The sequence below is a fragment of the Temnothorax nylanderi genome, unplaced genomic scaffold (assembly GCF_030848795.1).
Source record: "Temnothorax nylanderi isolate EJ_2023f unplaced genomic scaffold, tnyl_v1.0 TNYL_tig0001_pilon, whole genome shotgun sequence".
NCBI classification, from domain to species: domain Eukaryota; kingdom Metazoa; phylum Arthropoda; class Insecta; order Hymenoptera; family Formicidae; genus Temnothorax; species Temnothorax nylanderi.
In genome coordinates, this window is record NW_027249063.1 from 3,561,537 (window position 1) to 3,576,897 (window position 15,361).

Genomic DNA, 15,361 nt, shown 5'->3' on the forward strand with positions numbered 1-15,361 from the left:
CCGACAAAGAGCTTGCGTATAATACCTGTATGCGTCTGTTGGTAGACCATCCCGCCTACCAACTACCGTACTGCGGGATTTGTGATCCGTGCCGCCGGTAATTATTGCGATTTCACTTATATGCCGACCCGCTTAACCCCGCGTTTCCTCCTCCGAGCCCCCCCTCCGTGCTCGCCGAACTGACCGCGGGAATTGCGGACGAGAGATGCTGAAGTACCCAGGATTGAGGAGAATATTGGAAACGCAGCGAAGCTATCTTCTTTGATAGCGCCCCTCGTAATGTAAGAATATACGCGATTTATTTATTTCACACAAATACAGACATTGCGGAGGAAACTTTTCGTCTCGTCAGTCTGTAACGCTGATATAATAATGATTGAAGCAATTTGCGGCGAAGGCATCGCGTGTGCGATAAGAAGAAGGAAATATCGCACCAATGTATATAAAAAAAGTATCCTTCCACAAAATATATAATGAGTACGTTGCTCCCTCGTATCTGCTCCGATCGCGAATGCTTTACATTACATGAACATGAATTTACACGGGTGTCTTGGCGACGCGAGTAGCGGAGAAAAAGTGTACCTATTGAGTTACATTTACGGGGAGGAGGACGCGAATATACGTGCAGGATGTGAGTGCGTTGTAATCGAACGCACGAAGGGTTGGAATGCGATATGAACGCGTTAATGCGTCGTTACTGACAGCGACACGATTCGTTCGACGGTACTCCGGATCCCTCCCTTGCACGTTTGAGCCCTTCCATCGATTTACCCCGACGATTGTTCGGCTACTTTTTTCACTTTTTTTTTCACTTCTCACTCGCATTTTAATTCCCCCGTTGCTCCAACGCTGATTGACGCACGCTTAAAACGTTACTCGACACTTGTCAGTCGTTATCATCGCGTGGCGCAGTTTCATGCAACGCGCGGCTTGCCCGCGCGTCGGGGCCGATGATTGATGAAGTCGTATATAAACGTTTGTAATTTAGCAATCCGGTTTGTACGCTCTCGTATCGATACTTTACTCGGCGAATCTTAAAACGACCGCTGCGCGGCAATTATTGGATATATCGCGGGATTACCACGGAACGAAACGCTACCAGAAAATGCACGGTCGCATCGTTGTGAAATTTGCCTTCAATAAACGTCAGTCAATAAACGTCACCGTGAAATCGTGTTGAAAATTAAATTCTAACGACCGGAGTTTCTGCGCGTACGCGAAGAGATTTTTTGAAAACGATCGATTGTGTGTCGCGAAATGCGCGAGGTCGAAAATTGTTACGGTTGCTTTTATGCAAAATTCTCTCAAAGTTTCCTACAGCGACGTGGAAATCGGGTGTCTCGAACGCCGCCGGTTCCCAAGGTTGACACACGTCTCCGGGTAATAAGTAATCTGGCTCACGTGCAAACGATTTTTGTCGCGCGCCGAGCCGCCAGGCATAAAACAAGATTGCCATTAGCCGCACTCGGCGAGGTGCACTTTGTTCGGACCGCCGGTCTTCGACGATAAACGCGCTGCCGTTGGAGTGTTGGCCGAGTCCTCGACTTTGTGTGCACGCGCTGCCGAGGACGCCGGGCCGACGAGGACATGTCGGGGGCCCCGGCTAGGTAGGCACCGTGATAATATGCATTGCCTATACCACTCGAGGCGCGCACCCCGATCGCGAATCTTTGAAGTTCGCGAATGGCTTCCGTCTGTCCGTCGGCAAACGCCGGCGCGAGGCGGGATAGTTAAAGTCGCGCGCTAAACTGTGGGAAAGCCAAATATACACGCGGGCTCCCCTTGAGAGAATCTTCGCCCGTTTTCTTAGCGTGCGTGCGTGCGTGCGTACGTGGAGCGTGGTACCTATACGGGCGAGCACCTGTGACAACTTCTAATACCCCGGCTAGGGTAAACGGTAGGCCAGATCGTGCGGTCCGATAACTTCCGCGCTCGCTCCCTTCATCAACGAGCGAAAGACTCCGTTTTTAAACCCCTTCGATTCATTAAGGAGCTATAACTTTACCCTACGAAATGCTTTACGTTCCTGATATTATTTGCTTCTTCAGCTGTGTCCCATCTGCCCTCGACGCTTCTCGTTCGACATAATTAACTATTTCTGGATGTCCACTCATTGTCAGTGATGTCTCGTATATAGATACGTATCGCGCATTGAAATATAAAATGTGCTCGAAATGTAAATATATGTGATGTAAAACTGCGAATCACATTGAAATTTTAAAAGACAGCAGTTTATAATTCGTACTGTTAGTACTGTTACATAAGAATGGAAAGAACGGTTTTGCTGAAGTATCTAAAAATAATAATGTAGATTATGTAGAATTTGTAGAACATTCAAACTGATCGCTAAAATGTCAAAATTTTTTACATTATTACCATCATACTTCAGCGACCTACTGTAATCATTATTTTGATGGTGCAACAAAATTATTTTCAGATCTGTATCTAACTAAATATTTAGATACTTCAGCAAAACCGTTCTTTCCGTGTACAAATGTACAAAATTACAGTAAAAATTCTAATAAAATTCTGACAAACTTCATATAACGGCACATATGAAGAAATTACCAATATCTGATCTAAATAAAGCTCGTTTAATGTAAATTATTCGTTTTCCAATACTTTTATATGGTCTCGCGACGGAGGATCGATCTAAGGATTCCGCGACGCTTTATAGTACGTGGAGCAAATGCGGACGCGTATACAGCCGCGGCCGCGGCCGCGGCGGATCTCTTCCGGACCTCCCATCGTCCGGTCTAACGAGACCACCGGAGGTACGACGGCTAAAAACCTCGCGCAAAAACTGACCAAAGTACGGTCTTTATACGGTTCGTTTTATTTCGCGGCCGATTCGCCGAGCGACGCGCTCCAATTACGGGCGAATATATACGTCGTTCCAGCCGGACGTATATATTGCCCCCGCGACCCTATCGCCACCGCTTTATATGGCGAGAGAAGATAGAGAGAATGCGTTATATGCCTCGGCTGTTGGGCCCAGCACGAATTTACTGCTCGCTCGCTAATGTCACTCATTGTAAATGAAACAACGTGATTCCTTTGCGATACAATTTTAAAGACTCATCACTGACCGAGAAAACATGAAATTTCTGTCGTCTGTCCGATCGTGAACCTATTTACATTGTTACCGATTTAAGTGATTCAGTAATGTACTTTTATCGCGCTAATTCAACTATTTCTGTCATTGCTGATGTTATACTGTACTTACAAATCAAGTCGCGCAGCTTTAATGCTCGGAGCGTCTCGTCGACATTTATGAATCAAGTCCTCGAAGGCAAAGACCTCTCGATGTTTCACGCGGAAGAAGTCCTGTTTACGTTTACCGGAGAACAAAGTGGCTCGCGGTGACGCATAAGAAATACTCGTATGCGTATAAACACGTTCCGTATTATTACGCGCGTCACGCGATATATGAATGCTTCTTTAAAATGTTACAACTACGTTTACCACCTTTATACTATTTTTTCAGAACCCATTAAAAAAAATAAAATTATCCAGTTTGCGCATTAATCAACGCAATATTTTAATATCTTGTTACATTTTGAATCTTACTATCAAAATTGCCTCTTCTACAGTTCTATATTCTCTTCTATATTCTCTTAAAAAAAAAAGGTATCGAAATTTAAAGCGACCCATCGTAGATATTTTTTCTTCCGCCGAAACCTCGACGAGTCTTCTTTAAAACCGGAAAGGTGACAACCGTTACCGCACGATCATGTTTTCGCGAGATATCCGCGAGCGAGTGATCGTATCTCCTTTTCATTCCAAATATAGTCGTAACCGGGAAGTAATCGAGACAAGCTATAATTTCAACGAGTTGAACTTTCGCCGCGAAACGTAGACGCGCGAGCGCATACTTACCTGGCATATCAATCATCGCGCGATCACGTCACACGAACGGAACGTAGATATCCCATTCTCTCGTGTCCAGCGAGGCGCCGGATTCGCGCTCATCGAATTTCTACCGGTTCCCGATCTCCGACCTTATAGGCTGTGCATTCCGATATTCACTGTCAGTAGTGAACATCTATATTTTACGTCACGTATACTATAGATTTTCAGTACTGAAAGTTGCTGACAGTGAATATCGGAATACAGCCACAGAATGCGTCGCTCTCCCGTTATTTTTCGCGCGGGCACGCGGATACGGGGGCAACGGCGACGGGCCGAAAATCAACGCGGGCAGCTGGTAAGTGGATTGTCGCGGCTTCTCCGTGGAATCTCGGGTCGGTAGATCATACAGAGTGCCCTCCGGCTCGCGCAGGTTGCGCGGATAAAGGATAAAGCACGGCGACAACGCGGCCGCGGCTCTTACGTATGCACGGGCATAAGCATAACGCGGAGGAGAACACGGGTAGATGATATCGTAGTAGATGCACCTCGGGGCCGGCGGGGCGTCGACGCGATCCTTTGTCCTCGTTCCCGGCCGGCTCGTTCCCCTCCGGCCGCGGTCGCCACGCTCCCCCGGGGTCCCGCGACCCCGACGGTGCGCGTTTCGCGGGAATATCTGTCCTGCTCGTGCCGTGCCCAATCTCGTGCATCAATCCCGCCGAGTTTGTAAAATTACGCGGAACGTTGCTCGTGTGCGAGCTACCGCGCCGCGCCGCGCGCCGGCGAAGCCAAGGTATACACGTAGTTCTACACGCAGTTCGCGACAAAAGGTTACGTACGTGCGTGGAGATATCGTGCCCGCCTCTCTCTCGCCGCGATTTTCTTGAACCCACGAGCGGCTGAAGTTAATGGAAAATTTGGGATGGAGGAAAGATGGCGGAAGAGGAGGAGGTACGCACCGCGCCGAACGTCTCGACTTCTCGAGCGCGCGGCCCTTCCGCGAAAACGCTCCGCAACACCAAGCACTCACTCACCCGCGTGTGAAACGGAAACTTTCGAAATTCACTGTACGCAATGACGGTAGACATGTTACTCCGACGCCGAGATTCACTCTCGCGGCGAGCGAGGAGACGCGGATCAAACGACACTAAAACTTCTTAAATCCACTGTGTTCCGTGTGATAAGTCAGTTAATTCGAATCGACGCCACTTGCGAACGTCGAGAGACGCGATATGGATTCGGGATTTACATACGCATCAAGACGATCGACCGTCGCTCAATTCCGGCACTCCCGACACTCGTTCACAGACAAGATTCACGAACTTTCTTCTTCTTTAGTTACAATGGCTGCTGCCTCCTTTCGGAGCGCAATATGGCCAGAAGATTCACGAGCGACGGGGTTAGAGAACGCGAGAAACGCGGAGCGGGCTGAACGCAGCCCCGAATTCTATGGCAGTTCTGGCACCAAGACGATCGACCGTCGTTCAATTCCGACACTCCCGACACTCGTTCGCGGACAAGAGATTCACGATCTTTCTTCTTCTTTAATTACAATAACTCTGGCCTTCTCTCGGAGCGCAATATCACGCAATATGGCCAAAAGATTCACGATCGACGGGCTAGAGAACGCGAGAAACGCGGAGCGAGCTGAACGCAGCGTCGCAGTCCCGAATTCGCACTAATACATACTGACCTACGCCAATAGGAAAAATTTGGAAAGAGTGGGAGAGTGGGGGAGGGCGCACGCCGCGGCGAGCGTCTCGCGAGGCGCGCGTCTTCCAGGAAAACCGAGCCCAAAAAACGTAAACAACCTCGGCTACACAAACACGGCATACGGCAGTAAAACGACGCGCAACGGCTCGTAAGCGACGCTTTTTAAGCCGTTCAATTTCTCTCTACGAAATAATAGGTAAATAGACTGTTTTTCGACGCGGTGACTGAGTGCCACGAGCAGAAATGCGAAACGCTTGTGATTCGGCTAAGTTCAGCGCGCCGATATGCTTCTCTCGCGCGACTGTAACGCGAAATTCATACGCGGAGTGTTTTAAAACATTATACAAAAATGAGTTAGGGCCACTCGACCAAACTCCGATTAACTTAATCGTTGATTAGTCCATTGGAAATGACCAATCGCATTTGCTCATTAAATAGATTGACAAATGCGATTGGTCATTTCCAATGGACTAATCAACGATTAAGTTAATCGGAGCTTGGTCGAAGTGACCCTTAATCCGTCTTGAATAGATTATTAAAGCGTTATTTCGACCCAGTTCCATACGTATATAACTCATTTTTCCGGGAATTTTGCGAGCTTCCCCGTTTTCGCATATCGCTCGTGTTCAATGAAGCTGGCGCCGCTCGCAGCGTGAACGTTTGACGAACGCATCTCCCCTCCCCCCTCCCTCTCCCTTCGATTTTTAACGGCTGTATTCGGCCCGATGCTCCGATCGCGTAGTGACGCGTAGCGCGCGACTCCGACGACGAATTTCGACCGTTACGCGCTTCTCGCGTCTTTTTATCCGCCGAATGTGAATCTCGCGTGCGAACGAATGTCCGGAGTGTCGAAATCGAGCGATGGGCGATCACGATTAATGGCATCTCGCGACTCGCGACATATTCGAAGGAGGCGGCAACGCAATCTACCTTATTCGGTAATTGCATATGGCGGACTTCTCTGTTTCAACGATACGCAAGTGAGTCACAAGTCACAACCGCTTCTTTTTATTTGTCGAAAATAAACCTCGCGTATAAATGAACGCTTCGGAGTGCTGTACTTTTTGATAGACGGTCGGTTATTATTTTGGATTATTTCGCCCGGCTTTTCTGAGAAAGGGCGGCGTTCTCGCTCCGCTCCCCGCTCTTCCCAAATTTTCATACACGTATACTGTAGTCGCGTTATATTCGCGCGAGTCCGAAATCGTGTCGAAATCGAAATTTTTTAAGTTGTGATAGTATTGCGGAATGCGATACATTTCCTCGAATAATTCTCTTCGTAATTACGTTCTTCGTGAGAATTTTGCGATATAAAAACTGCTTAATTTAAAATTTAATGACATAATATAATTAGAAATTTTATCTTTTGCAGGTGAGTTTAAACGGAATGTTTGGAAGCGAAAACAACGATGTTTATGCCGAAGTCAGAGAGGAGGATGTTCGTGCGACTGTTGCGGGCCACGCTCGATCATTACTCGTCGTTTCATTAGAATATCGCCGATAAAGGGGGTTTAATTACAAAGGTACCGCCTCGCTTCCGTTCCACGGATACTCATACGCGTGCAGGGCTCTGCGTGCCGCACGCAGGCATATACATATACCCGCCCTTCTAGCACTCTTCCCCCCCCCCACCCCTCTCTTGGTTTACGTGTATTTCTACACATCAAGGGTGATTAGTAAGGTCGTTTTCTTAATCACGAGCACTGTTAATAAGAATCGCCGCTATTAGAGGCGCGTGATTGTACAGCTAACGAGAGCTCAATGGTGTAACACAAGGTGCGCCGTAATAGTTTTTAACCCTTCGGAGAGACCGGGGGGAGACCGGAACTGAATACATATTCCTTAATTTTATACCAGCCACATCGCGCACATAATATATGCGCATAATATAACGGGACATAATAATGTCTACAATGTGTTTGCGTAACGCGATTCGACGTACATTAGAATTCACGAAGTTGCGATATACAAATTAAGATGAAATATTTCGGCAGGCCTTTCTTAAATTCTGTTTTTTTTTTTCTATTGTATCTACGATCGTCTAAATGAAAAGGCGAAAGACACGAACGTCTCAGTCACGAGATACGCACGTTTCTTTATACCTACTCTCTCTTATGGGGCAGCTTTAAAAGTACACGGAAAATTATGGTCGATCATAAATTAAGGCAGAATTTATCGCGTCGGTTACTAATTGGTCGTTGAATAAATATAGAGGCGCGTGTTCCGGACGGTGCCCCGCGCCAACGTTGGCAGGGACAGATTACGATTTCGCCTGAACGTCTGTTAAAAAGGTTTCGCATGAAGCGCGCGTGTCGTGCGTTTTGATCCTATCCGATCGTAAAGAGCTTTACGGCGGGAAAGCGTTAAATGCACTCCGACGTTGCGACCGACGCCTCCATTAATATGTGCCGGCGCGTTTAAAATATGGTATTTAATCCGGTCGAACGTGAACGGAGATCACCGCGCGCGCGTTCGAACGTTGGATATATTCCGCGCGGAATAACGTGCCGCTAAAAAGCATTTGAGAATCGTTTATTCAGGTGCAGGTGAATAATATATCGTCAACGAATGCATTAACACGGATAGATACTTTCGCGGCTATTAAATATACATATATAGCGTTCTATATATGTATCGACGATTTTGGCGAATATCTGAGCTGTTTATCAAGCGTGACTTGCAGAGTATGTTCACATCAATTTAAAACTAAAATAGCAATATACTTTGTATATATAATTACATTTTATAATTAATTTTATAATTTATGTATGTAAATTATAATTTAGAACGATATACAGTTTATAGATATATATATATAAATTATAAATAGCATATTTAATTTAGTAATAATTTATATTTACATATATAAATTATAAAAGTATAATTTAGTTAAATAATCTGGTTAAGTAAAAAAATTATAAATAACGTAACGTCAATATTTTTGCTTAAAATATATATTATATTAAATTATATAAATATATTTAAAATTTAAATAATATATATAAGTAAAAATTATTGACGTTACGTTATAATTTCCTTACTTAATCATAATTATCCTTTATAATTATTTCATGATTATTCTGCACCTCATTATGCGACATTTACGTGCGTACGCTTTTATGTATACATAAAAGAGTGAATCGAGAAAAAAAATTCAATCAGTCACCGTCCGCTCATTCTCGGTGGTAACTACAGCGAGCGCTGTTATCAACAGGCCGGATCGCGTCACGGACGGCCGCTCGCGCTCCAGTGAGTCAGTTCGTCCAAGATGGCGACGCCCAGTGAGCTGTCTCTCGAGGAGATTCGCAACTATCTGCTGGAAAACGGGGGCACGGCGCGCAATCACGACCTGGTGAAGCATTTCAAGCGGTTCCTGACGGACCCGGAGACGCGAGGTGGGTTTCATTCACGTCGCCGCGTCCCGCTCGCGGCTGCCCCGTCGCGAGGCGTGACCTCCGCGTTGTTTCGCTTACGCGGTGTAAACACGTAGGCAGCGAACGGTCGAGGCTGTCGTGGCTGTTCAGCGTGGTGCAACGTGCGATTTTGTGTTACAGTCGAGGCGAGGAATCGTTTCAAGGAGTACGTCAATATCCTGGCCACCATAAAGAACGAGGAGGTAGGTCAATACGAGCCCTCTCTCTCTCTACGTCCCCGCGAGTCCCTCTCCGTCCTGACAGGAGCGACTTGTTGCGCGCCCGACGCGACGTTGCCGGCTCCGCTCGCGATCAGCTGAAGACGATCAGCTGAAAAATTCTCTCTGGAGCGGAGTCGTCGCGTTGCTTGAAGAATCCTTCCTAGCTACTTTGGAATTGAGCGCTACAGTGTTACATGTGTCGCAAGGATCTCGTGTGTGTAATTCGTTTTTTTCGCAAAATTCATAGAGAATCCACAAAATATCCGGGATATTGAGGAATGAATAAAAATTACACAATATCTTACTAGATTTCAGTAATTTTGCAAAATCCTAGGTTCTGTCAGTGAAATTGTGAGTTGAGATTTTTATTAATTTATATTTGTAAATATAAATATTATTATATGTATTTTATAAATTATATTTATATTTATATTAATAATTTGTATTTATTCCACAATATCTCAGTTTTTTGTGCATTCCTTTTTGCAAAAATAACGAATTACACGAAATCCCTACACATTGGTAGGTATTAGTAAATATTCAGAATGCTATCACGTGAATGCGTGCTATTGCGGTCTATATATCCTCGAAATGAAAGCCGTTAGGCGTATCTGAGTAACGGAGAAAATATTGCTGATGGGAGAGTTCTTTCTAATGTTCGATTAATTAATATTTGTAGCGCTGTGAAAAACCTTTTTTTTTTTCAGAATTTTGTTGCGCATTGTCTTAGCAAAATCGCTGTTAAAACTGATTTCGCGCAACAATATTAAACTTTTTGTATTTACAATAGATCAATTGATTTGGACTTGGAGAAAGTACGATTTTAGCAGTAAGAAAGCGATTGTAGAGAATTATAGAAAGTTTAATGAAAAAGACATACTGTTATTTTTCATTTACTAGTACATTAAATATGTGAGAATATTTTAGAAAAATTTATTTGTTTATTTTTTACGAGAAAACTCAGAAGTGGTAATTAAAATAACATTTTTATTGAATTCCTGGGATTTTTATATTTCTTCTGTAATTAATATGACAAAAAATGAAGTAAGCGAAACACGGGTTAAAATCTGCGTTGCTCCTGTCTGCGAGCACTTTTTCACTCACGCGAAGTGCTCTCAAAGTGAACGTTTCTTAACAGGGTGAAAAGTACTTGGTCCTCAAGAAGAAATATCGGCAACCCTTCTTAGACCTTTCGCCCCCTAAGCAAGTGGCATCTCCCGTGGCCACCCCCGATTTAGCTACTCCAGTTTCTCCTTTACGCGAGCCTCCACCTTACCGGCCGCCACCCCCCGCGCCCCTCAGCCCGTCCTCGAGCAGTTCTCACGCGAGCCTCGAAGAGAGTACGTCGCCGATATCTACGCTCGAAAAAAATGACGACTCGGGGTCCGTCGGAGTGGCGTCGGTATCATCGCCACCTGTTCCACCGCGTCGCAAAAGTCAGGACAAGCTCAAGGTGGAAAACAAGGAAAACGTCGACAGAAACCGGAACAGCACTTCGGAAGCCGTTATAAAGGTAGGCTCCTCGTTGATTATCTTACTTATATTTCCTTGAAAGCATACTCACAACTGTTATCGATGTCGTCATACTTGCGCGGTTATCGCGTAACGAGGAAACGATGTATCATGCTGGTGATAAACGACTATATTTTCTATGAATTTATTTACGATGTCATACCAATTTATATAGTTACAAAAATAAAATATCTATCAAAAATTACAATATATAATCACGGTTTTTATACAATAATTATATATTATTAGTAAATTATTAGAAAATTTTAAATAAGAGATTTTGTTTGATATACAATTATTAGTGTATTATGTGTATATTATGTGTATTATTATGTGTATATTTTTTAAGATTATATAGATGGTTTCTAGTATTTTATATTAATAGTATACCATTATCAAAATTATCTATTTATCGTTTGTTTACGTCTCTTAAAGACTCTTATTTTGGTAGTCGTTCTGAGTTGATTTGTCATCTGTTATTCATCGCGTTTGTCATAAATCCCGTATTAAATCTGGGAATCGAAACTGATAAATTCCAGGAGGATGAAGCAGTCACGACAACGAATCCTTCCTCGGCTGAACAGCTCAGCGTTCGTGAACGAATGCAACGTTTCAATCGAATGGCTAGCGAAACCGATCTTCATGCCCGTCCTAACGAAACGACTGTTCCTGCCAGAAAACGAACGGATAAGGTAAGTGCCGTATCTTTTTGTTTTACAATTGTGTGTGTGTATGTGTGTGTGTGTGTGTGTGAAGCGCTGCGAATGATATAGAGTCGCGAAAGTAAGTGGACAGAATAAAATTCGGAGAAAAGCGAGAGAAAAGAGAGAATGAGTTTGGAAAACTATAGTTTATACAAATAATACTGATTTGTAAATAATAAAATAAAATTTCGGGGAAAAAATGCGTACGCAAAAATCCCTCACGTGAAAGAAAGACATTGGACTCTATATATAGATCAGAGTGTGTATTTTTAGTCTATTATGTGTTGTCTCTCTCGGGGGAAAGACGTTTGCTACACCTCGGTTTCTTGGTGAGGGTTGAATCATGGCGCTCGTCGTGTTGTGACATCGCCAGGCAGCTTATGTTTTCCAAACACATGCGGGGACACAAAGGGTTCAGGGTCCCGTATTGAATTATCCCGTCGGGGCTTTAAATACTACGGACGAGCGATTCGGCACGGAACGATCCACGCGCGCGGATACCTATACATCCTTCGAAGGGCGGGAGGAAGGATGCGGTATGTACAAGGCTGACTGCCCATCTTGCATACCGAGTAGGTAGGCTACTAGGAATCCTTTCTCCGTATCCTTTACACGCGCTCTCGCGACGGTTCTCCCTTTCTCGCGTTTTCTCCTTCTCTCTCTCCCTCTCTCTTTCTCTCGCGCGCAATCTCCCATCTCTCTTTCTCCGTTTATCTTGTCGTTCGTGTGCCGTTTATCGCGGCGAGCAATATTCATCGCATTTGAATATCCTGCGGGCGGTATCTCGCGTAGCGATCAGGATGTTGCGCCGATGTTGCCGTAAATCATAATTAGCCGCGCCTGGAAATTAAAAGTAGAGGAGGAGAGGTCTCGAGATCTCGAGAGGAGAGCGGGGAACAAGCTCCTTTCCGCCGCAACCAACAAAGTTGGATGCAGCACCGGCAGGATGTGCCGCCCCGGCCTGTCCTGTACGCGGTCGATCCTCCATCATAATTTCGATATATTTATCGGATCTCACGATTAAAGGCGCCGACCGGTTAAGACGCTCCACAAAGGAGAAAAGAAGCGGCCGTTTCACGCTTCCTTCGACCGATTATGACCGGATCGTGCTCTCGGCTCGCCCCTCGCGCGTGGCTGCGGCATAATTTATTTGGTCCTTTAAGGGAAAAACTGAAAATCTCACTCATTCTGTTGATAAAAATAATTAATACTGTAATTCCATCGATTGTTCTTAGCCGTAGATGACACGAAAATTTTTTTTCTACTATTATCAGAATGAACTATTATAATAGTAGATACGCGTATCGTACATAACTTATTTGTAATATTCTGGCTTTACGAAATTTGGATAAAATGTTAACGGCCACTGAAAGATTTCGACACATTCTCTCCTATACGACAGTTTCGTTACAAAAGGAAACTGTTTATTGCCGCGTGTATACATTGAATAGCCCGTGATAATTATGTATTACTCAGACACCATAGTTCGGTCCTGGCGAGCCGCCTTTCATATACGATTTGACCGGGCCGGCCGTTAATTTTTATTGCTTGTAAGCGCGGAAAGGGTTTTCGGGTCATGCGGGGAGAATCCTCTCGCCTCCGGACATCCTGTAATCTCCTGGGAAGCCCGTGGGTAGAGCTGGTCGGCCTTTCTTTACAGTAATTATCATGCAACGTAGCCGCGCGATTCCGCCCTTTGCATCGCTAATGACCGTTTCGTCTAGCGCGGTGTCGCGTGCCGCGCCGCGCCGGTCTGCCGGCCAATTGCCGCGTCAACACATTCTACGTAGTTTTCCATCATATTTTCTTCGAACGGCTGATCGCGAGTCATTGAACGCGCGACAGGTTCGTCATGAAAGCTCATGACAGAGGAAAGCCAGGGTAATAGAGAAGTGCGAAGATGAAACATTCAGAATAGTTCGAATGAAGAATTTGGAATAGTCGATATAATATCTTTCAATTAATTGGAATTTTTTAATTATTTGCAAATACAGGGTGAGGTAATAACTATTACCACCTTAAATATATTCGAATCTATAAGGCCCAGAGAAAAATTAGTGTAACCAAAATTGTACGGTACGAAGGGGGCTATCATATAGCGATGATGAAGATGACCTTGATATCTCCGAAGCGCCTCCACCTGGACAAAAATTATTATCGCTATATGATAGCCCCCTTCGTACCGTACAATTTTGGTTACACTAATTTTTCTCTGGGTCTTATAGATTCGAATATATTTAAGGTGGTAATAGTTATTGCCTCACCCTGTATATTTATTTTATTTTAATCCAATTTTATCTTAATTCGTTCGTGTATAACAAACACTTTGTACTTTGATTTTTAGTATTAAAAATTTCTGACACATTTAATCACCAAAGCATAATGTATTTATATCAATGTAATACACGACTAATGCGGTCGTTTGTAAGCATTAAGCTTTTTCAGTGAAGCTTCTTGTCTATGTAAATACGAGTGCGGGTGGCGGGATATTTTATCTATCATATTTACTTCTGAGAATTCTTGCTTCAGTTTTTTATTTTGTATGTAAATATTTCTTTACGAAAATAATAACGAGTACTTTATGTATAAAATTTCTATTATCTCTGGCGATCATTCGTTTCGTCAATCATAAGAACATTGAACCGCGGATTTTGCGAATTATCACCATGTCGCGAAAATTAAGATTTTGACATTGTTTGTGTAGAAATGTTCGCGAAATAGGGAGGAGAGAGGGGTTCTTTTACTTGGATAGTGCATCTCGCTTGTACGCTGGCGTATATGCGCGCGCGAATGCCGACGGCGCCTTCGTCGGAACGCCTAACAAGAAGCTCGCTTTTACTTCGGCACCTCGAGGACGCGTTCTAATTAGGATCACGCGTGTTTGCCTCTTATGCGAAGGGCGAGTCTTGTCGAGCGAGCCTCGTCCCTTACCTCGCGAGCGCGGCAAAGAGAGAACGAGAGGGTGGAAACTCATCATAAAGGCGCCTAACACGGCCATGCCGAACTTGGAATTTCTGCCGTATAGTTCCGCATACATTAGGGACCTTGGGTGAAACTTGGAGGGTAGTTTGCCTCTCGGCAACGAAACCAGGCGAGGGCTCAAGTGAAGCGCAGCGTGCTATGCTGAGGGACGGCCGAGGGGGGAAGGGGAGGGGAGGAGGTTGGGTGTAAACCGCACAAAGTAATCTTACAGAATGTATATGCAAAGAGGTTCAACGGCGTGGCGAGGCGAGGTGAGGAAGCGAGGGCACAGCTTGCACATGATTCTATCCGCGACAATCTCGACAAGACACCTCCGCAGGCAAACTTACTTCGTGCAGCTTACTTCCGAAGCATCGTCGACTCTTGATCGAGCTTGATTATTCCCTCTAATTAGCTTGTGTTCAATATTTCTAATTCTTACTTTTGAAGTAAACTATTTGGAAGTAAATGAAATAAGATCTCTCTCATAATTCAAACGTTAATGTTGATATTACCATTTAAGAAAACTTAAAAAGAAAGAAGACCCCTCTCATATATTCATTAGAGAATACGTTTACAGAAGATACGAAGACTACGAAGATTTTTCTTCGCAGTAGTTTAGATTCGAAATGTTAACATAAGATCAACGAAGGTTAACTTCGAGTTATCTCTTTGCTATACAATTGCCTGATTATCTTTTAAATCTAAATTGTTGCTGCTTCTAAGTATATCTAAATATCAATCTGTTCAAGCTTAAGCGTGCTCCGTTGTTTATTCAAGAAATATTTCTGTCATTAATCAAACTAACGGCATAGAGCACTTGACAGGTGCATCTGGCCGTGGTAGTTTAAGTGCGTTGCTCGGTTTTCTGTGAGAAGAGAAAGAGAGAGAGGAAGAATGATAGATACGGAGGAAACCATTTATTCATTCCAAGTGGTCGGCAGATACGCAGATAGCACGAACAGTGATGGAAATAAAATCGTTTACA

General features: G+C 44.3%; 1 protein-coding gene across 1 annotated transcript in view; it reads left to right on the forward strand.

Moving 5' to 3' along the window:
* The window catches only part of Sowah (ankyrin repeat domain family member sosondowah), a 107,063-nt gene that overhangs the window by 961 nt on the left and 90,741 nt on the right, over window positions 1–15,361 (forward strand). Inside the window, exons 2-6 of the mRNA XM_071726126.1 lie at window positions 6,935–7,085; window positions 8,777–8,957; window positions 9,117–9,178; window positions 10,335–10,709; window positions 11,248–11,400. Coding sequence (XP_071582227.1) covers window positions 8,831–8,957; window positions 9,117–9,178; window positions 10,335–10,709; window positions 11,248–11,400 — 717 coding nt within the window. The 5' untranslated portion in view covers window positions 6,935–7,085; window positions 8,777–8,830. The remainder of the gene's footprint in view (window positions 1–6,934; window positions 7,086–8,776; window positions 8,958–9,116; window positions 9,179–10,334; window positions 10,710–11,247; window positions 11,401–15,361) is intronic.